At 33.9% G+C, this 22,125-nt stretch overlaps 1 protein-coding gene across 1 annotated transcript in view; it reads left to right on the forward strand.

Moving 5' to 3' along the window:
* The window catches only part of NOVA1 (NOVA alternative splicing regulator 1), a 115,994-nt gene that overhangs the window by 88,716 nt on the left and 5,153 nt on the right, over nucleotides 1–22,125 (forward strand). Inside the window, exon 4 of the mRNA XM_015817874.1 lies at nucleotides 6,936–7,007. Within this exon, the coding sequence (XP_015673360.1) occupies nucleotides 6,936–7,007 (72 nt within the window). The remainder of the gene's footprint in view (nucleotides 1–6,935; nucleotides 7,008–22,125) is intronic.

The following is a 22,125-nucleotide window of genomic DNA, read 5'->3' on the forward strand; positions in this document are numbered from 1 at the left end:
GTCCCCCTGCCAATACAGACTGCGTACGGTCGGTGAGGAAGGAGGAGAACCACCGCATAACAGTGCCTCCCACTCCCAACCCACCCAAACGCCGCAGCATGATACTGTGGTCCACAGTATCAAAAGCCGCTGAGAGGTCCAAAAGAACTAGGACAGAGGAGTAACCCCTGTCCCGGGCCCTCCAGAGATCATTCACCAATTAAAATGAATAGATTAAAATTATTTGTAAGGAACACTAGCATCAATAAGGAATTCCATATAAACAATAGGCATCCTCTTAGTTTTGTTTTTTTGAAGGAGAATATCTTTAAAATGTCACTTTACTAAAAAGCTATAAGAGAGTTGTGAGGACTAAAGCTGACAAGATTCTGCAAAGTGGCTGATGATAGAGGTCTAAGTTACAACACTGGGCCAGCATGAGTGGATCTGGATTTCTGTGTCTATAGTAACTGACCATCTGTATAATTATAAAAGAGACATTCTCATATTAACAGCTTTTGGGTGTTGGAGGAAAGGGAAGAGGAGATATTCAAGTATCTAAACAGAAGGCCTGGAGCCATGCCCATGTGATATTGATAACAGATTACTTAAAAAAAACCCATCCGAAAGGCATTGTCTGTATGCATGGACACATGTATGTATTTGCTTGCCTATACAGATCAAGCAAATAAGTTTTGCTAAATTTATTTTAAGATAGGCAAGAACCGATTAAGAAATTAGCATTATGTAGAACATGGGATTCTTTTAAAGAGGTTTAAAACAAGATAAATTATGATGCACAATATAGGAAGCATGCAAGCAGATGTCTTCCTCATTCCCACAATATATCATTACATGCTTGTTAAAACATTTAATTTAAAAAAATTATAATGTTTTGACAAAGAGCAGTTCTACTCTAATTCTATTTATTCTAGTAATTTAATGGGTAGAATTAAAATTCGTTTATCAAGCTTTTGTTTTAAAGATTACCAAAACATAAAATCAATAATTCCCAGCATGGTCCCCTGTACATAGGATTACAACTTCTAAAATCTCCCACTATTAGCTTTCTTGGATGAAGCTGTTAAGAGTTGTAGTTTAATATTTAACACCTTGAGCTTTGTTTTACTAACCAAACTATATAATATAGTGGCAAGCTTAAGTTAAGTTTTAAAATAATAGATATTTTTTTTGCCTGCCATTCTCCTGGTTCTAAAAACAAATTGTAGATATAAAAACAATTCCAATTTAATTTGCAAATCCCAAGAGAAATCATACAATGAATTGTTATATTTTTTATTGTGGGCTAACTAACCTGAGTATGGAGAATAAACCCATACTCTTTTTATTTTTCTTTATTTTTCTTCTGCAGTTTCCTTCTTCAGAAAAAAAGAGTTAAGTTTGAACAAAGTTCTCTGAATGATAAACAACATATACATGCATACAAGCATACGCACAGAGAAAGGGGGAGGGAGAGAGAGTGAGAGCTGAATTTCTCTTTAGCAGTTGCTATTTCTAGTTAGCTGTTTACTTCATTAAAAGAGCGAAGTTTAACCTGATGTATTTTTTCTCTAAGCAATTACTTACCACTTAATTGGCCAAGTATCAGAATTAAATTCCTTCCTATGATTGTGTTCACATTTATTCTTTAAAAACTGAAACAAAAAGGGTGACCCCTTCTGAAGCATATCTACAGGGGAGAATGTCAAAGCCTAAGTTGAGCTGCAATATCATTTGAAAATAGCCCATAATCTATTTAGGTTAGGTAACTTTTAGTAATCCAGTTCTTCAGACTTCTCTCTTCTTTTTGTGGAAGTAGACAGGCAGACAGACATTTTTATATATGTGTGTATATATCCACATGTGTGTGTGTGTGTGTGTGCGCACATACACACACACACAAACACGGTGTTCCAATCTCTCCTCTGCAGCTTAGTTTCAGGAAGGAATCCAGAAAAGCCTTGTCTTTGTTTCAATTTAAAAGTAGTGAAAAAACTCCATATATTCTTTTCATCTTATTGCAATTAGTGTTATGGTATATTATTCAGCACTCTATAAATTTTAATTTTTTATTGTCAATGAATTAGTATCCAAATTTAGTTAGAATTCACGGAGTTATCTCATGGAATAATTACAGAATGTGTGACAAAACTCTTATTCAAAAAAGCAAAATTGCCATCATCTTGCCCAACCAAATGGCTGTTTGATGCCTAATATTGCATTTTTCAAATTCTTTATTAAGCAATATCCTGGTCTTACCTACAATTATGACTTAATTCAAAGAAAACAAAACTGTTTCTTGGAGAAAAAACTAGTCATCTTATTCCTCTTCTTGTTCTGTCTTAACTGGTGTTACTTCAGTTGAATTTTCTTATAAGTAACATAGCCTATTGGCAGGAAAAAAGGTGGGTTTCCTTTTTTCACCTAACAGTTTTCTTACCTTTTAGAAAAGTCCTGTATTTAGATAGTGGCAATAACCCATAAATATGGTTTATTAATGGACCACTCTTGAAGAACAATGCTTTCAGGTAAGCTATTTTTATATCTTAATATTTTTATAATATGTGATTATCAGTGGAATATTTTATGCAGTGGACATATGATCTTAATTCATTTGATCTTAATTCTGCTGCTCTTTACTGGGCCATCTCTATAGCCACTGCTTCAAGAATGGTGCAGGGTTTGACCTAGGGTTATAGCTGAAAAGTGCATATAGCAGGGCCTTTGAACAGAAGTATCTTTTAATAATGTAAGCAATACTCTAATCATACCATTGATGTTTTTGTAGAAATATGGTAATTAAGCTAAATGCCAACATCTTATTTGTTCTACTACTATAATAGCTTGGGTTTTATTTTAAATAGAATTGATATGTTTCAATAATTAATTAGGTAATATATCTAATCAACTAAAAGTATTCCTAATTAATCATTTAATAAAATTTAAGACTATATGAAACAGCAGTATTTTAAAACCCTTTTTTCCTCTCTTATATAAAGGAAGGATACCTTTGATATATGATTGTCACATCTAAGATATGTTACTTCAGAAATATTGTGGCAATAAATTTCATGATAATAAAATATGTAAAACTGAGCAAAATTTCTTTAGTCAGATTGTTATCCTAATGTTAAGGTAATTTCATCCAAGAATAATGATATTTGTATTTTAATTCCATTGTAACTCATGATATTGTTTTATTTGTTCATGTAACAAAGGATAATCCATGTTTTAATGGTGAAAAATGGATGGCATGTTTTGTAATTTTTCTAATTACAATTTTGTGGATATTTAAACACTCTTCCTTATTATTTAATGAAAGATATATTAGCAGCTTGGTGTGAAGCATTATTATCATATATATCTTACAGGATTCCAAATGTTTAGTATTCATTTTTGTTGTTTCCTCTTTCAGCAATAGGAGATGAACCAACATTTATTTATTTATGGCATGCTGCTTTTCAGTAAGCAACATTTATGAAATCATTTTGTACTGTTATTGTAATATAATTCCAGCATATTTTGAGGCAATAATTTAATATTAGGCAAGGTGTTATATATTAGAATTGTGTAGAATATTCAAAAGACATTATTTGGAAACATATTTTTATGATTGAAGAATCTTCCTTGACATCATTAAAGCAGCCATGTCCCTTTACAGGGCTCATGCAATTCCTTTGAAAGCTGTGCTTGACTATTTCTGTATGAGGATGCATCTGTAACTACTTTGCTTTATTTGTGTTTTTGGAAGAAGAGAATGTCTTGATTCTCTTACCTTAAATTTTTTGCTTTGGAATTATTATAATAACTCCATTTTAGATAGTCTAGTTTCTTTGTGTTCATCTATATCAGGAGTGTCAAACTGGTGGCCCACAGACCAGATGCATCACGCGCAAGCCACACCCACACCGGCTCTGCAAAGGCAAAAAAGTCATGATAAATCACGTGACTCAATTGAGTTTGATACCCGTGATCTATATGGACACAGAAATAAGGAGATATAAATGTTTGATTACTGATAAACTAAGATAACAAGACAGTTAGTGGAAGATACTGGAATCAAATGCATAAATGTAGGGTTATATTAGAAGCAGCACTGATTCAGAAAAAATGATAGCTGTCAAATCCTATCTTATTTTAAATCTGAAATTACTGACGAAATATACTTCAATATTCTTCTAGTTCAGTGCTTTTCTCTTTCCTTACCTCCTTGATTTTCCTGTTTTGTTGCATTGCTAAGTGAAAACATGCTAATAAAAGGAAGGAAAAGATATAGCTTATTATCTATTCAAACATGTATCAACTTAATGGAATGGAACAAATGGTCCTGTGAATTAAGATTGCATTAATAAGACTATCATTTTATGAAAAACAGGTGCAATTTGAGTACTATAGTATAGATGGTGTTCCTATTAAAGACATACTGTACTGCTAACTGTAGGATATAAGAAACCTGTGACCTCCCAGATGGTGTTTGACTCCAACTCCATCAGCCTCACCGAGGGTAGCCAATAATTAGGTATGATAGATATTGTAGCTGAAAAGATTCTGGCTCCACCTTTAATATACCAATATACTGGATCTCATTTTCAAAGTTACTGTGAGGAAATATAATTTTAAAATAAAAAAGCAAGTGTGCAGTGGAAAGTTCTACAATACAGTAATGAATGAAACTAGGAATATATTGAAAGAATTAGTTAATATCAATATATGAACCTCATAACTGTATTTTCTCCAAATGTTATTATTTTCTCCCTTCCTTCTGGCATCTCTGTTCTGTAAGATATCTTAACATCTCTTCTTTATTATCATTCATTCCCCATTTTGCTATCCTTCCAAGAAATGATATGAGAGAAACAGAAAGAAAGAAATTGACCATTGACTGAACCATTGATTTTTGCACTATCCTATTGACCAGCTGCAGTTATCAAGGAGCACTACATGGAAGTAGCACTACATTTTTATCAATAGCATTAATATGTCTTTCCTCCAGTACCTGAACATATATATAGATCTCCTCAGACTTATTATTTTTTTCATCTCTGTGCTTTTACTCTCATAAATTCTAAAGCTTTGCCTTCTCAACTCATTATCTGCCATTTTCATTTTCTATGTGGAAAAATAAATTTCCATCAAGCATTTGAACCATCACTTTTTACCTGTTTCTCCTGGTTATAATCTCTTATAGCAGAGGTGTCAAACTGCCGGCCCGCGGGCTGGACGCATCATCCGGAAGCCGCACCCACCCCATTGCTGGCAATGGCAAAACCGTCCCGATACATTGTGTGATGTCACATGACGTTGCGGATTTGACATGTCTGTCTTATAGCATCTGTGCAGAAAGGGACACTAGAAAAGGACAGCAGAATGCATATCAATTAGAAGAATCTTTGTTAATTTACTAAAAAAGTTTTACTATTTGCAAATATTTTATGGAATTATGATTGTTGTGGAAATTTTATCAGGTCTTATAAATCTTTGGTAATATTTACCCTGTTATATACATTAGATATCCTGTTTATTTTTGTTCTTCATAATTAATTAAACAGAGCTGATAATTCATCAAAATTTAATTATTTTCTTTAGCATTGAGATAGGAATAGTTATTAAACTTTGTAAAATTATAATGTTGAATATTATCAGTGCTTCATACTTGAATTATTAAATGAAATAAACCATATAGTATACTTTGGAACATATTCTCTAGAAGTTTTCAAAAGAATATAAATATAAATATCTCTGTAGCTCTTCTGTATATAACATGACTTTTCTTTTAAAGAGAAAGAGCTTTTCAGTTGTTATTCCAGTCCCTAGCAGTAGGTTTACTATCAGTGTTCCCTCTTCCCCAGTCTCTATACTGATTTTAACAAGTAGAAATGTTATAGTGCTGACGTTTTAAATTGTGATCTTTACCTCTACAGTAATTGATAGATTTTTATTTTACTGTAAACTGAACTTTTTACAACTTTTTGTTGCAACTGGATTTTTTAAAGTGACCTGAGTCAAGCTCAGAGTTCTCTGTATGCTACAGAATAATTTTTGCATAAACCAAAAAGTACTTTTACATAACAATAGCCAGAGAAACTGTGATACCTACAGTTTGGGTATGTTGATAAATTTATAAATATTATTTACTATATTATTTGATGTTAAATCTATTATGTTGTTGTTGTTTCTGATATGTTGAAAAGCATGAAATATACAAGAATTATCTTACATTAAAAACAAAATAAAAAAACTTTTATCTTGAAATTAGATTTATAGCTTTCTCTTTAGAGTAATGTTTGGTAATTGAGACTTTCCCATATTATTAATAATAATAATATTAGAAAGTGCTATGTGAAATCAATTCTTGTTCATTATAATGTGATTTTAAATTGTGTAGTTTAATATTAATATTGACAAAAATTCATTTTAAACACTAATTCTAGTGTTACTGAAATTTGATTTCAATGTATACATATTATATAATACATTTATTATATAATATAGATAACTAAATTTATATTTTAATTGTGTAAGACAAAAGATGTAGTATTTGACAAAAATATAGTATATCAGAATGCAAGCTTTACTTTTCCAAGCATATGGTAACAGAATTTGTGGTACATCTGCTCATTGAACTTGTTGGAATTTCTATTTACTACTCTTTAGTCTTAAGAAACAATTATTGGAAAAATATTCATAGTAGCAGTGTATTTTTTTTTATTTTGTGAGTTTACCATCTTAATTTTAAGCCATTAATTTGTTTTACATGTGTATGCATGCATACTTACATGCATTACTTATTGCTTGATTGGCATTAAATTCCATTAAGTTCCAATGAGGAAGATAAAGTTTAGTTTTTCAGGCTTTTTCTATTTAATTTTATATTACATTACATTTGTTTATTTTTTTTAACTGTTTGGTCTAAGGCTTGTTGAGGTTGATTTGCTCCTGAACTGCTTTGTTCCCAGACATTGCCATCATCCCCAACTACCACCAAGTCCTCTCCATCTGATCCCATGACCACCTCCAGAGCTAATCAGGTATAGTATCATTCTACCATCTACACCATATTTTTCACAAGTGGCTTGCAAACTGGAGAAAAAGATATGGTGGGTTGAGGTTTTATTTATTCATTTACACCCATAATCATGAATATTTAATGCTGTTGCTCAAATAATATCATTTTAGCCTGATAAATAACTCAAATTCATTTTTATCAACATGGCATGTGACTCTTATGAGGTTGCAATCTCATTGCATAAACTCACATTTTATTTCTTCCTAGCAGCAACTTTTGGGGTTGCATTAGATATGCTAAATATCTCTGAAGCATCCAGAGTATAAATAAAATGTAACATGAGACTTCTAGGGTTTTATGTGTTTTTCAAGGAGATTTGGTACTTGATAATAATAAAGAGTATATTTATATAAAATTATTTTTGTAGTAGTAACCCTATATATACAATGGGGCTGGGAGCATGAAAAACCTCATTTTTAAAAAAACAAATTTGAGGTCTCAAATTTTAATAAGTTTTTGACACTTTCAGAAAACTTATTTTGTATATATAATTAAAGTAAAAGCTGATGTAAAAATTTCAATTGTGAAGTTATGGTATCTTTTATTGTAGGTCTTGTAATTAATATTTATCTTTATTTAAAGTAGATTAAATTTGCTTCTTTTGCTAAATAAGAAAACTATGATTCTAGATTTTCATAATATGGAAGATTGAAAGGTTTATTGTGTTTTTTATGGTGGAAGCCTGAATGAGGACAGTGAAATTAAATCTGTATTTGCTTTTCTACTTATGCAAATGGAAAAGTAAGATAAGTGCAATAAAACTATTTTTTAAGAGAAAACTTAAATAAATGTGGGTAATATTAGTAGATACTGTTCCATTCCTTGTCTAACTTGTGATGTATTTCTATGGTTCCCTGATGTCTAATTTCAAGGAAGCATTTGATACTGTTAAACAATCCCTAGGGTTCACTGCTTGATGGTGAATAAACTGAAATTAAATCCAAGCAAGATAGAAGTACTGTTAGTGTAAGGTGTTTTTTGTTTGGTTTTGTTTTCTGGAAAGAATTCTGTTTCCCTCAAATAACATATCTCTGTCCTGGGAATTAATCCTGACCTGTGTCTGGGTTTCTAGATGCTAACAGTGGCAAATTATGTTTAGGTGTCAGTTGGATTCATTCTTCAGCTAGTCTGTGCTGGCAACAGTTATCCATGCCTTGTTACATCACAACTAGATTTCTGCAGTGCACTCATTTCTACAATAGGAAGTGCTGTGTTGCTAAGATATGCAATATCAGAACAATATTGTAACTAACTGGAAAGATATGTACTGATTTCAAGTCTTTTTTTGTCAGAGCACAAATTAAAGTGCACTTTTATCTTTTTATAATTTTAGATTTAAGGTCTCATTGCAAGAAGGATTATATCTGTTTTTATAAAACTTTCTAGAGGTGAATTCCTTCTGAAGATATTCCTTCAGATTTACAGAAAGTCTTTCCTATAACACTCCTAAACTGTGGAATACCATCTTTGGAAATGTGTTTGGTTTCCCCCTCTTCACTTTTAGAACGGTTTTGAGGATACACTTTAATTAAAATATTTTCATTAACATTGTACTATTTATGTCTTTTAGCTATGTTTTGAATTGCATTTAAAAAGAATAATTGAGTTTTTTTCTTTTGTTGCTGTTAATGCCCTGATAATCTTTTTTTCAATTTGAAAGATGAGATATATAGCTAGTCCTCATTTAACTTCCCCTCGTTCATCAACTATTTGAACTTAACAGTAGTGCTATAGAGTATTTAGGACTGGTCCTCATAGTCGCAGCCATTACAACATCCCCACAATCATGTAATCGCAATTCAGACACTTGGCATCTAGTTTGCAGTGATGACAATAAAGCATTCCACAGTCACCATTTCCATCTCCACTGCTGGTGTCCAACAAGCAAAAGTTAATGTGGAAGCCAGCAGGAGGTTGCAAATGGGTATCAAATGATTGTAGGACACCATAGCCATTTGGGATTCACATAACAGCAACTAGGCCTGATAGAACTGCAGTCTTAAGTGAGTGCAGTCCCATGATATTAACTTTTTTAAGTGTGTTGTTTAGCGATGGAGTTCTTGATCTCAATTACCCTTGGTAAGTAAGGACTGCCTGCCAGTCTAAACAAATGATTTTCTAACGCTATAGTACTTTTAAATTATTATTTATATTAATTAAACTTCATTGTGGTAGAAATACAATTAAATATCTACCTTATTGCATTGTGAGTCATGACATTAAGCCATAGAATCTGTATATGTCTAATAAATAACAGTACAATTTATTCAATAATCAGCAAAATTTACAAAATATTTAAGAATAAAATACATGTTCTAGGATACTGTTGCAGAATCCAGTCTGGATTATTTGCTAGGACCAGAGGTTTTGACATTTGAGCTTTCTGACACATGCTGGGGACCATCTTCAGGGAATTTCTCTCTAGCAGAGTGTGTGCAGAATGTGAGCATAAAAAACTGTGACCAGATTACAACTTTTGAGGAATATTTATAAGAGGTATATATGTGCCTCTTATAAACTACTATATTTATAATTTATAAATATAATTATAAATAATTATAATGTAATGTTTGGAATAATTTAAATGAACAAATCTTTGTACATTATACTGTATCTTTGTTATCAGCTGTTCCATACAGCTGTTTCTGGAAGGTTAATAACAAAAGAAATAATCACCTAGGAATTTGGTCCTAGGATTGCTGCTAATCAGTAATTTTAAATTACATAAAAAGGAGTTTTTGAGTTTGCTTTATTAAAACCTTTAGTAAAGATTGATTATAACTCATATTTCTTTCACTGTCAGGACGTTGTTAGATTTCAAAAAATATAGTGCATTTCTTGTTTACAATCATGTCTTTGTCACAACAGTTTCTCTCTACTTATCAGGATAGGAACTGGTAATAACTTATAACTGAAAGCCAGTTTGGTGTAGAGATTAAGGTATCAGGCTGGAAACTGGGAGAGTGTGAATCAAGATGTAGTGGATAACAAATCATTGAGAAGGTTTCTATGTGGTGTTCTCAGTTTGCTATCTCCATAGCTTTTCTGAAATCAGTAGACAATTCTAGTTGTATATTAAAAGTTCTAAAACATGCCAATGCTGACCATTTCTAGCCCTCAGATAGTTTTGATTTAGTATTTTAGACCTTTAAAATATGTCTCAGTTCCACAATAAGGAATACAGTAAAATATTTAAAATACTACCAATGGGAAAATAATGACATTAGAGGTGATTGAATACATACTGCAACTTAATTCTATATTAGAGAAAGAACATTTAGGATAAAACACTAAAGATAATTTACACATTTTACTCAAATCCAGATCATAACACAGTTCTGACTTGACCTCTTGCCAAATACTGCTGATATTTAAATAAGAATACAAATGAAGAATGTTGTCCCCTCACGTATCTATCCTACTAACATAGTGGGAAGTGACAGTGCATAAGCTTTACTTTGATATATATCAATTTCACATTAGGAAAGGATATTTATAATGTTTTAGTTGGAGTAACTAAACATTTCATACCTACAGTATATGTTCACTTTACCACCAATTACAACCAAGTTATTTAATTTTTTCAAGATTGTTGTAGTAGGTATTAATAAGCTATATTTAAAGAAATCTGTTTTAAGAATTCCAAAGCTCTTTCACAGACAAAGAAAATATATTTATACAGAGCTAGGTCTACACATTTTCCAAAAAGATGAAATGGTAGAGGTTGCTGCTACGTCTAATTATAGATGAGAAATTTTGAATTGATTATAGTATTTTTCCCCTTAGGCCTTTCTTTCCTATTATATTTTTATAAATATTTTTATCATAAAAGTATAAAAGAAATATGTCATATTACTATTAGATATGTTCATTATCTTGAGTTATTTATGCAAACAATAAAGGTAGGATATACAGTAAATAAATATTTCTAAATGAATCTGAACATGCCCACTTCAGACATTTTATATTAGGACGAGTCATCTTGCATGGCCTTTGTGCTTGAGGCTTTTAAGTTTTGGGAGATATGTTTAACTGTTCTAAATAATCTGTTTAGAAGTGATTTATATCTATAATGTGGCACAGTTACAAGACTAACATTTTCTTCTAACTCTTGATTAAATTGTTGCTTTTCTTCCTTTATCATAGTTAACTGGCAAAATTTACTCTCAGATTATGAATGAAACTTGAATTCTTGCATGAAAATAGATTTTTAATAATAATAATAATAACAGAAAAAGTTATTCAGTTAAGATTCAGTAATTCTTTTTTTTAATCTAACATACTGTTGCACAGTGCCACATGTAATTTATAAAGAAAGCTCATGACTATAATCTAAATATAATATATCTTTTGTATTTTAGATATCATTATGCCTTGCTGCCTTGAATCTGAAAACTCACTATACTGTTGTAATGAAAGCCTAGGTCCTAGTAGATTCATTATTAATGACTTTGTTTAATTCATTTCAAATGTCATCTGAATAAGTGGCCTCATTTTTTTTCTATCAGTAAACTATATCAATAATGATTCAGTGCATGGGTAGGTATATTCTTGTATTTGTTCTGAATGTATGCACATAAACTTCAAAGCTCTAATATTAATTCTTATAATGAGTCAGCAAATCTGATGGTACTGTTATTTAATGCCAGATCAATCCATAACAAAGTAGTGTGCTGAAAACATTTTGGGATAGAGTTCATAGGGACGGAAGACCTCTTACACAGTGCAGGAAATCAAAACATTTTTTGTAGGTAATTCTCCATCTTCTTCATAATCACTTTTGGTGAATGGAACTTATCACTTCCTTTAATAAATGCAGTTACTGTTTAAACTGGTATTATTATTTGGAAGTTTTTCTTAATACTCACAATCTGCCTACCTATAGTTAAATCCATTATTCTATGTCCTGTACTCTGGAACAAAAGAAAACAGATCCTGATTTTCTATGTAACACACCATCATATATTGTTGATGATGTTGTCATATTGTCCAATACCACCACCATCACCACCCATGCCTTCAATAACATACCCAGTTTTTTCAACCTCTCTTCAGTGGATCAAATTTGTTGACTTTCTCTTATGAAAGGGGAATAAAATGAAACAATTTCTTCCTGTCATTTTGAAATTATATTCCAATATAAATTGGAATATAATTGGAATTGCTTTTTTTTGCAGGCCATCATACTGCTGACTCATATTAAGCTTGTAATTAATCACAATTGTAAGCTTTTCACGCATACTTTTCAAGCCCAGTTCATTTATTTTTTTACTAATTGTAGAAGCATATATTTGTCTCTGTTTTCATTTTATTACTATCAATTCACTGCCCTAACCTATCAAGATTATTTTGAATTTTAGAATATTAGCTATCCCATCCACTTGTGTGTTATCTGCAAATTTGCATTTTTCCCACGCTTTCATCACCCCCACCTAATATCATTGTAGTTTAATTAGGACCTATTGATAAACACACTTTGAATATGATTTTCAAATCAGCTGTTGATACACTTAATAGATATACTATCTAAACCAGACATGTCAAACACAAGGCCTGGGAGCCGGATGCGGTCCGTGAAGCCATCCTGGAAACAGTGAGGGAACAGCCCCCGCTGCCTTGGCCCTGGCCCAGGCCGGCCGGGAGGGAGCCAATATACAATTTTGTGGTGGCCATCTATGCTGAAACGCATTCAGTCTTAGCTCCACAAGGCCGTCTAGAAACAGCAAGGAACCAGCCCCTGCCGCGTCAGCCCCGCCCCCTGGGTGCATGCTGGGGAGGTGTCACCCTTTGTGAGGAATGAAGAAATGGACCATGCCTTGGCACTTGCCCTGGTCCCACCCCCATCTGCCAGAGACCTTCAGATCTGTCCCATTCCTGCCCAGGCCCCCACAGGCACCCTTGATGCGAACAATGTAGAGCTGGCCATGCCCACTCAGTAGGCCACAACCACTCCATGCACACCCACCCAGTAGGCCGCACCCACCCTGGCCACACCCACCTGGCCCCCTGAGGGCAACCGCAATGCTGATGTGGCCTTCAATGAAATTGAGTTTGACACCCCTGATCTAAACCATACTTCACTATCTTGAACACTGCAACTCTGGAGTTTTTTGCTTTTGCTTTTTTGTTTCAACAATGTGAAGCCCAATCCCATTTTGGCTCAGCAGCCAGACTGGGCACACCTCATCAACAGCAGAATTAATGAGATAGCAAAGATTCACTGGGGCAGTGAGCACAAGTCAGCTGAGGTCTCGGAGTACCTCTGTATTGCAAGGGTGACTGTGTCTGGGACTGGACTGGGCTTGGATGGCTGCAGCTTTCAAAGGTGTGGCAAACAGCCACAGATCCACATTATTATGGGTCTGCTTGCTGCCCTGCAAGGCAGAATGTAGGATAGGCAAAAGGGCAGAGATGGCAAGAAAATAGTTGTATGGGAGGACTCGGAGACAGTCCCTTACTTTAGTGGGGATCAGGGCTAGGAGGCACCTGGAGTGGTTTGCATTGGGTTAGGTACTTGATTGATAACCTGCAATTTTTGAGCACTACTACTCAAGTGATGCAGTCATGTGGTATCTCATTTTACGACTGCATCATTAGTGACAGAAATTCCAGTCCCAATTGTGGTCATGCGTTTGTGACTATCTGTAATCTGTGGCCACACTCCTTGCCTACTTTGGATGTGGATTTTTCAAATATCATTGACAAACCTACGGACAAAACCTTTTAAAAGCTGTTGGGATTTCCAACACATGGAATTTGGCTTGCTTCAAAGGATTTTTAAAAAATATCCTGCACTTTTAGTTCATATGTTTGTTTCAAAGTCTAGATATGCTAATGATGTAAGAAATTATTTTAGCATAGAATAAAAATATCTCAAAGCTGTTTTTTATGTACCTGAGTTAAAATGTGAAATTTAGCTGCATATAAATACATATATAATTCCTGCTGTGACTTTCCAACCAAAATCTTTCAATAGGGATGTCATAAGCATTCTATACAAAAATGCATGATCAATAAAGTCTATGTAAAATACTTTCTGCAGTTAACCTGCTGGTATGAAATATAGTTAAATCATCTGATTATTTTTCTTAGTAAAATTTCATTGTCTGAATATTATCTGGCTTTTCTCCACAATAATAATAATCTAGCAAGGTCTTTTTTCTGTCATCCAGGCACCACTTAATTATTTATGTTTAAAAAGTTTAATTTTAAAAATCAGAAAGGTATCATGGTATAAAGGAGATCACCAACCACAATCATCAACTTAATTTTTAAGAATGTCTCTAGATTTCAAATAGTCCTATAAACTTTATAGAAAATAAAAATTATCATAGCTTTTATCATAGTGCTTTTTTCCTGCCCAAGACTGCCTATCTGCCCTCCCCCCAAATAGGACAGTGGGGAACAGCAAAGTGGCTGTAAGGCTACAGAAAGTCATAGTAGTTTGATCAATTATTGTTATGTAACAGTTGTATTCTTCATTGTAACTATCTTCTGAATATGAAACCTCCTAACATCCTAATTTTGTGAGAAAGTATGCAGAAGGTTCTCAGAATTCCAAGTGCTCCAATCAGCCATATAAACCTAGCAGCCTCATAGTGCAGCTTTCTTATGTTAATACAATAATTAATAAAATAAATAAATCAGTATAGAAAGAAACTTGGAAAGTTCTGAGTTACATTTTAATAAATTATTCAGCTGCTCTTTTATAAGTATTAATAACATGGGATTTAACACATCTAATTGCATGCTTCTTGTGTCTGAGAATCTGCCAAGAAAAAGATATTAGCAGTCCTGATGTTAGGAAATCTTTAAATTGCTCATAATTAATGATGTGCAACGAATAAATGAAATAAGGCTCAGTTGGCTAATGCGCACACTATTGGAGCAGATAATCACTTCATACAAGCACAAATGATATCAGAACAGTATCTTCTTCAAAATATTCTTTACTGTTAGAGTATCTCTCATCTGCCATTACGTACCTGGCTCTCTCAGTAGATCTTCTCCTACAGGGGTATCAAACTCAATTTTATTGAGGGCCGAATCAGCATTATAGTTGCCCTCAAAGGGCCAGATGTGTGTGGCTGGGTAGGTGTGGCTGGCTGTGTGTGGCCAGGTTGGCCTGATTAGGTAAGCGTGGCTTGATGGGCATGGCCGGATAGATGCAGCCAGCCCAGCCCCGTTTCCCTGAGGAAACGGCTTGGAGTGCCCGGCTGTGCTTACTTCTTCCTCGAGGCTGCTGCTGCTGTATTCACTCTCCTTGGCCAGGTTGCTCATGGTGGGTGCAGGATGGTGGCGGGGGGTGAGGCTCACAGGTACCACTCCAAGGTGGCTGCTTCACCTGGTGGGCTGCAATGGCAGCTTCCCCTCTGGACCTGCAAGTTTCCTGGGAGAGTGGAGGGGTGGCGGGACTCCTGCTGAATGGGGTTGCTGCTTCCAGTGTGGGGACAAGGCGAGACAGGTGGCGGGATGGGGGCCTGGCTGTAGGGCCCCAAGGTGCGCAAGTGCAGTGCAGGTGGGGTAGAGCAGGGCCAAGTGTGGCTTATTGGACATCCTGTGCTCACATCCAGCTGGCCGTCGCTACTAGCCAATGAGCAGCCGAGGAGCCAACAAGCTGCAGTTGCTGCCGGGCACTGGCAGCCCTCGCATGCTTGCTGCCTCCTGTGTGTGCACCCAGGGGCCGCACCCAGCCAGGTTAGGGTGGGCCAGGGCTGAAGTCGCAGGGGCCGGCCCCTCGCTGTCTCCAGGGCAGTTCCAGGAACCAGATCTAAACACATCATGGGCCAGATTTAGCCTGCTGGCCTTGAGTTTGACATGTCTGTTCTTCTAAGTCCCTCTACATTATAGTATGAAGAAAACAAACAAAAGACTTTTAGCACAATTGAGTTTTTCTACATTTTACATGAAAGAGAAAGATACATTTGATGACTACCCTTTAGTATTTTTATACTTCTATGTCAATGTTTTTGTAATTACATAAATCCTAAACTCTGATATAGTGTAGCAATACAGTAAAAATCTAAGCCAATGAAACTAAACTGTTTTATGGATATTAACTTAGAGAATTAAATAATGATTATTTGTCATTGTCAGACAAAATTATTACTCATTTGTCTGAAATAGGTGCAAGGGCAATATGTGAGAATATGCAAATTTGAGCCTTTCATATCAAAAGGCTCACCCAACCCATCCAAGGCCCTTTTCAACTATCAATACTGCAACTATATTACAGAACCATCCTTATGGCAGACACATTTGCTCTTTTATACTGCTTATTTACATAAAATACTATATCCTTATACTCTGCCGAAATTCAACAAACCACATAGACCTATTTGTGGGTAAATATATTGTGGTATTGACATGAAAGTGATGTCATTTATTACTGGAAAAAAAGAGAAGGAAAACTCATTGCAAAGTTTTACAAACCACTATATATTTTCAATTACTGATACGGAAAAGAAATAGAGATAAGCAATAGTATATCAAAGAGTAAGAATAAATTTTAAAGAGAAAATACAGAGTTCATTAAATTCTCAGGGCAGTTTAATTTAGGAAAAAAATGCATTACAGTTAAGTCTGTTAAATTGATGAAAATCTAAAGAGAGGGGATGAGCTCTAAAAAGTTCTGAATCAGCTCATTTCAAGATCTGCCTACTATTAGAATACTCAGAACAGCCTTTTACAAGTTTCCTTATTGTTCTTCATCCACTTTTCTTGACTTTCATTTCTACAGGCTTCTGTGTTATATTGGGTCAGTGACAGAGCAGCAACCAGCAATTATTCTGTAGAATACTGTATGTATCACTTTATCCCTAAAGGGATACCCTTGAGTGTGTCAACAGATTATCACATTTTCTGTTAAACTGCTATATTGTCTTCATTTTATTTTGTGAAAAACACAATGTATAGAGACTAAAATTTCTGAAATGTTCTTTGTAAAATGGTTGTTTTTAAAATAGGATTAACTTACAAAAAAATGTATAACCTGAAATGTCGTTTTCTAAATTACTTACCTAAAGAAATTATTATTAAACCTTACAACTATTTTCTGAAGTAAAATTGGAAATAATATCCTTCCCCCCAAAAATGAAAATAGTGGAAAGCAAGTGAACTGTAGATGATAAAAATGTAATAAACAAATATTATATAAATAAGTTGAATAAAAAATAAATAAAATGTAATATATTTATTTCATATCAAGAAAAGATTGTATTAGTGACTCAGTAATTCAGATTTTGTGTGTGTGTATTGAAAAGTAAGAAATTGGTTATCAGATTAACCATAGAGTAACAATAAATAATAGCAAAGATTAAATACATATTATTCATTTTGAAGGCCTTCATTGAAGAGCTTAGAATCACAATAGAAACATACTTTTAAATATACTTGTAAATTTTAAAAATAGTTTATTGGTACAGGACATCTTACTTTTTTAAAGAGGGTTTTGATATTATAGTCTCCAAAATGTTTATCTCCATTGCCTTGCTAGACATCTGCTAGAGCAGGGGTGTCAAACTGGTGGCCCGTGCAGGCCATACCCACCCCGGATCCACAAAGGCAAAAAATGTCACGATACATCACGATATGTGACGTGACACGGTTGAGTTTGACACCTGTGTGCTAGAGAAATGCAAATAAGGCCAGAAAATGTGCCAGTTGTTTTTGTGTGTTTGTGCTTAGCAGGAAATAAACCTGTGTAATGGATGGAATAGGTAGGTAATGGTTTCTGAACATATCACAAGGGCACTGGATCTATAAATCATTGGCTCAAATTTGCACCTACCTTTGAGATCCAGTATTTTTTCCTGACTTTGTTATTGAGTATCATAGAATGAAAAATCTTCATCAGGGTCCAGTCCAAGCCAGGAATAAACAAAATGGAGACTGCTTTAGAAAGAAGGTGGTTGTAGTTTATTGAAGAGCAAAGCCAGACAGAAGCATGGCTTTGGGAAAGCTGACCACATATTGCTGGGAGTGGTGGGTTTTTATACTTTTTGGGCTTTTGAGCTTGTTTCCTGTTCCTGTGGCATGAACTTTGACCTGAGGTTTTGAGTGTGTCTTTTTTGATATTGGTGGGTTAATCCTATTATGTCCCAAAGGTCATATCCTGCTTCTCTGGGGCAGTGGCTGATGGCTTACTTCCTGTGTTAGATTTCTTGGGTGAGGGGTTGCTGGTTCTAATTCTATCACTCTGCTATTGTTAGCTATCAGTTTTTACTGCAAGGTATTTCAAAAGATCCTATCTTGAATGGGTTTCTGCCTATAATATTTGTTCATGAATGGGGCCTCAGACTTTCTGAATGGTATTATCGAATCTGCATTTCTACAGACTGGCCTCTGCCTGGGGGTTATTAAGGAAAACTGGGTCTGTTTTTCTGCCTTTAAGATCCTTTGGGGAAATATAATATTCTGCCTTTTTAATATCCCCAAAATATCCTCTGGGGAGGGGCTGACTTCCCACAATATTATGAGGAGAGAAACTTAGGAGACGATGCAAAAGATTTCTTTTCCCACACAATTTAATACTTTTAAAATTAAAGCAAATTAAATTCCTTTAATTCTTGTGCTGTGGTAAAATCATTGTTAATTCACTTTCTTTCAAGTTTCCTGAAAAAAGAAATACTTTCCCAAGCAATAAATATTATGTATCTTTCATTCTTGAATCAAAACATACAAAGTGCATGCTTTTATATTGCTTGATTAATTAAGGAGACAGGAAAGTTGCACATGTGTATTTTCTTTAGTTATTATTAGTAAATAATTTAATGGTCTTAATTTTTTTATATGTATGGAAAAACAGTATTAACTACTTTATTCTCAAACACATGGAAAATATTCTAGATTATCTATTATCCATTGACACTCTTTTCCTTCATAAATCTCTTATCTACCCAACAAGCTCTTTTCCATTTTTTTTGGGGGGGGGGCAACTGTGGCTTCATTATCAAATATTTAAAATTGTGAGTAGATATTTCTGAAGCCATCATGAAACTAACAAAAGAAACTAAGGTCAAATTTGCTAATACAGACAGCAAAGTCATTAGCTATTAGGCAGATTGTAAATACAAGGATGGAAGGGATACTAGAGCAGGAGTGTCAAACTGCCGGCCCACAGGCCGGACACGTCACACGGAAGCCGCACCCACCCCATTGCCGGCAATGGCAAAACAGTCCCGATACATTGTGTGACATCGCAAATTTGACATGTCTGTCCTAATCTGATATTAGATATCTTAATAGTGATAAGTGTATTTTCTCAGAAATAAAATACTTAAAGGAGTAGAATTTATAAACTGTTCCTTTAATTTATGTGTATTCTGTCTACTCACAGGGAAGAACCTTTTAAAAGTTTTCATTCATTTATAACAACTTATAAAATTTATGAACCATTCATTCATAAAAACTTTAGTTTGTTGTCTAACTGGCACAATTGAATAAGCATGCTCATTTCATTTTAAACAAAGAACTATTCATGATCTCTTTAATTACAAATTTTCAAACAATATTCAAGACTATTTTCTATTCTGTTTTTGATAATCTTGCCTATATAAGGGGTCTCCAAATGTTACAATTCTAAGACTTAAAACTCCCAGAATTCCACAAATCTAAAAGTTGCTAATTTTAGAGACCCTGCTATATATGATCTAGTTGGATCAAATAGAGTAACTTTAATTAGTGAAAAACATTTCACAATGTTGTTATTTTAAAAAAGAAAAAAAATGTATCTATAAACAACTCTACAGGTTTTAATGTTTTATTTATCAAAAACTTTGATAGTAAAAACCATTTTAAATCATTTGCTGGCATGAATATAGGCCATATAATTCTATGATGAAATTGCTGTTCAGCTAATTTACTTTTGGTTGAAATAGAGCATAACTTTTACAAATAGATTGTGCCACCACCAATGCCACACAGCAGCAATAAAACTAATAGATCGAGCTCACTAGAGAATCAGTTTTTTTAAAAAAAAAATCATGATAGGCATCATTTTCTAGAAATTTGTACTTTATTGTTTTTAAGACATTCAGTAGTTCTGAGAAATGGCTGTCAATGCATTCATTGGGAGAATGACAACAGATTATTGCTGATTTCAGAGTATAAAGATGTTCTTGTTGAAGAATGGATTAAATATGGTTCTGAGCATCCACATCTATTAAAAAATACTTTAGCAACTAAAATTGCATTGCCTCCTCATGGAATACACCCTTTCCCAAGTTTTCTTCAGATGGCAAATAATGACATTTAGATATTCTGCTCTTAACTAGTCAGTGTCTTAAAATATGCTACCAGTTTGGCCTAAATAATTTTCACCAATCTTATACTGAATGTAACAATTGTGCCCTGGTTATCCATAAGAAGAAAAAATAAATCAGAAATATACAGTATCATTCTTAATAATGCAGTTTAGGGGGGGGAGTTTTTTCTTACAAAGTAACAAAATATAGACAATCAATAAATGAGTAGCATTACCAGTAACTGTTTGACCATCTATGTCAAACAAACATTCCTTGAGTGTGGCCTTTGCTGACTTATAGCCCAGAGATAGTAAATAAGTGGAGGAAGTCCTAAGAGAGAGAGCTTGTTGTAAACTGCTTGTTTGAAATCTGTCCTCTAATGTCAGTGGCATTAAGCCTATAGGGAAAAATGTCAGCTTCAGTCAGTAGTGTAACACAGCTTGCCGTCACATAAAATAAATGGAACTACATCTCACCTCCCTTAGAATAGAGTTTAAACTTCCAAGAACTGATTTCTGATATAGCCAACTGCCCCACATCTTTCTACTAATTTTGGAATAATAAAAACATATTCTCATAACATTTTATTTTGGTGGAAAATTGTGCCAACAATGTCATATCTTAATTCTAGGATTTTGAAGTACTTAATTATACTGAATGCTTTTAAACAAATGAATGTTTGGTTACTGTTATATAACAATATTTCATATCTGATCGCACTTTATATTACCAAATATGTGATTTAATTTTATATATTGCATGTTGGGCTTCAGTACTTTGAATTCAGTTTCAAAAGTGTGTGTTAGCACACGTGAGAGTACAGATGTAATACTTGTCTGGAGTTCCTCAAAGTAGCACATCTTTCCTTAAAATTTCATCCCTTTTTTTGCCAGCTTCCATGTATTTCCAAGTAATTGTGTGGCTACTTTAGTAAGTTGTAGGCAAGTTCTTCATTTTCATCACTGAAGTGCTTTTTTGGAATCAAAACCAAAATATTGCACAGTCTTGTTGTATATTTCAGTGTGCAGGCAGCCACATTTATTATTATAAAAAATTGAAGCACATAAATGAAGCAATTCAGAATTCATCAGTTGCTTTTGCAAATGTAATTTGAAAGTTATGAAACATTAATGTATGAAGTACAAAGTGCCTTTAGACCACAGAATAAAAACAAATCGAAGATACAGATTATATTAAAACTATGCATCAATATAGTGTGCTTTTCACTAGTCAAAATATGCTTATTACACAGAAAATATTTGTATATGTATTTTGAAGGCAAAAGGCTAAAATGTGCAAGAAAAAACATGAAAATGCAAAGCACAAGGTTTATTTCTTTTCAAGTAGATATCAAATTATTCTAAATGAGATGCCCCCTTCATTCTCTTTTATAGCATACAGAGATGGCAGTGGGAATACAGTTTTGATTCATTGTTTTTATTATTTCTACTTAAATGTATGAAATCTAACTTTTTGCATGGATTTGAATGATAGTGTTGTGTAGGCAGTAAAAGGCACATTTGTTTTTCACAGTTGGAAAAAACATTCTACAATTTGAAAGCTCTGTCATTTTTCAGTATTTATCATAAATTTTCAAAAGCTGCTTAGTGAGTTGCAAAAAAAAGGGGGCCTCCCTCCCTTCCTTCCTTTCTTCTGCTAGTTTTGTGGCTTCCGCAGCATCCACACCTTGTTAATCAAATCCATCATAATGTTCTGCATGGTAGAGGCAGTAGACTACATATGATCTTATTTCAAATGCTTTCTATCCTAGATCAGTGCTTTTCAATCTTTTCACAGATTGTACAACTTTTAGGACATGACAATATTCGAGGACTA

The sequence above is a fragment of the Protobothrops mucrosquamatus genome, unplaced genomic scaffold (genome assembly GCF_001527695.2).
Source record: "Protobothrops mucrosquamatus isolate PMUCROS unplaced genomic scaffold, P.Mucros_1.0 scaffold649, whole genome shotgun sequence".
In the NCBI taxonomy this organism is placed as follows: domain Eukaryota; kingdom Metazoa; phylum Chordata; class Lepidosauria; order Squamata; family Viperidae; genus Protobothrops; species Protobothrops mucrosquamatus.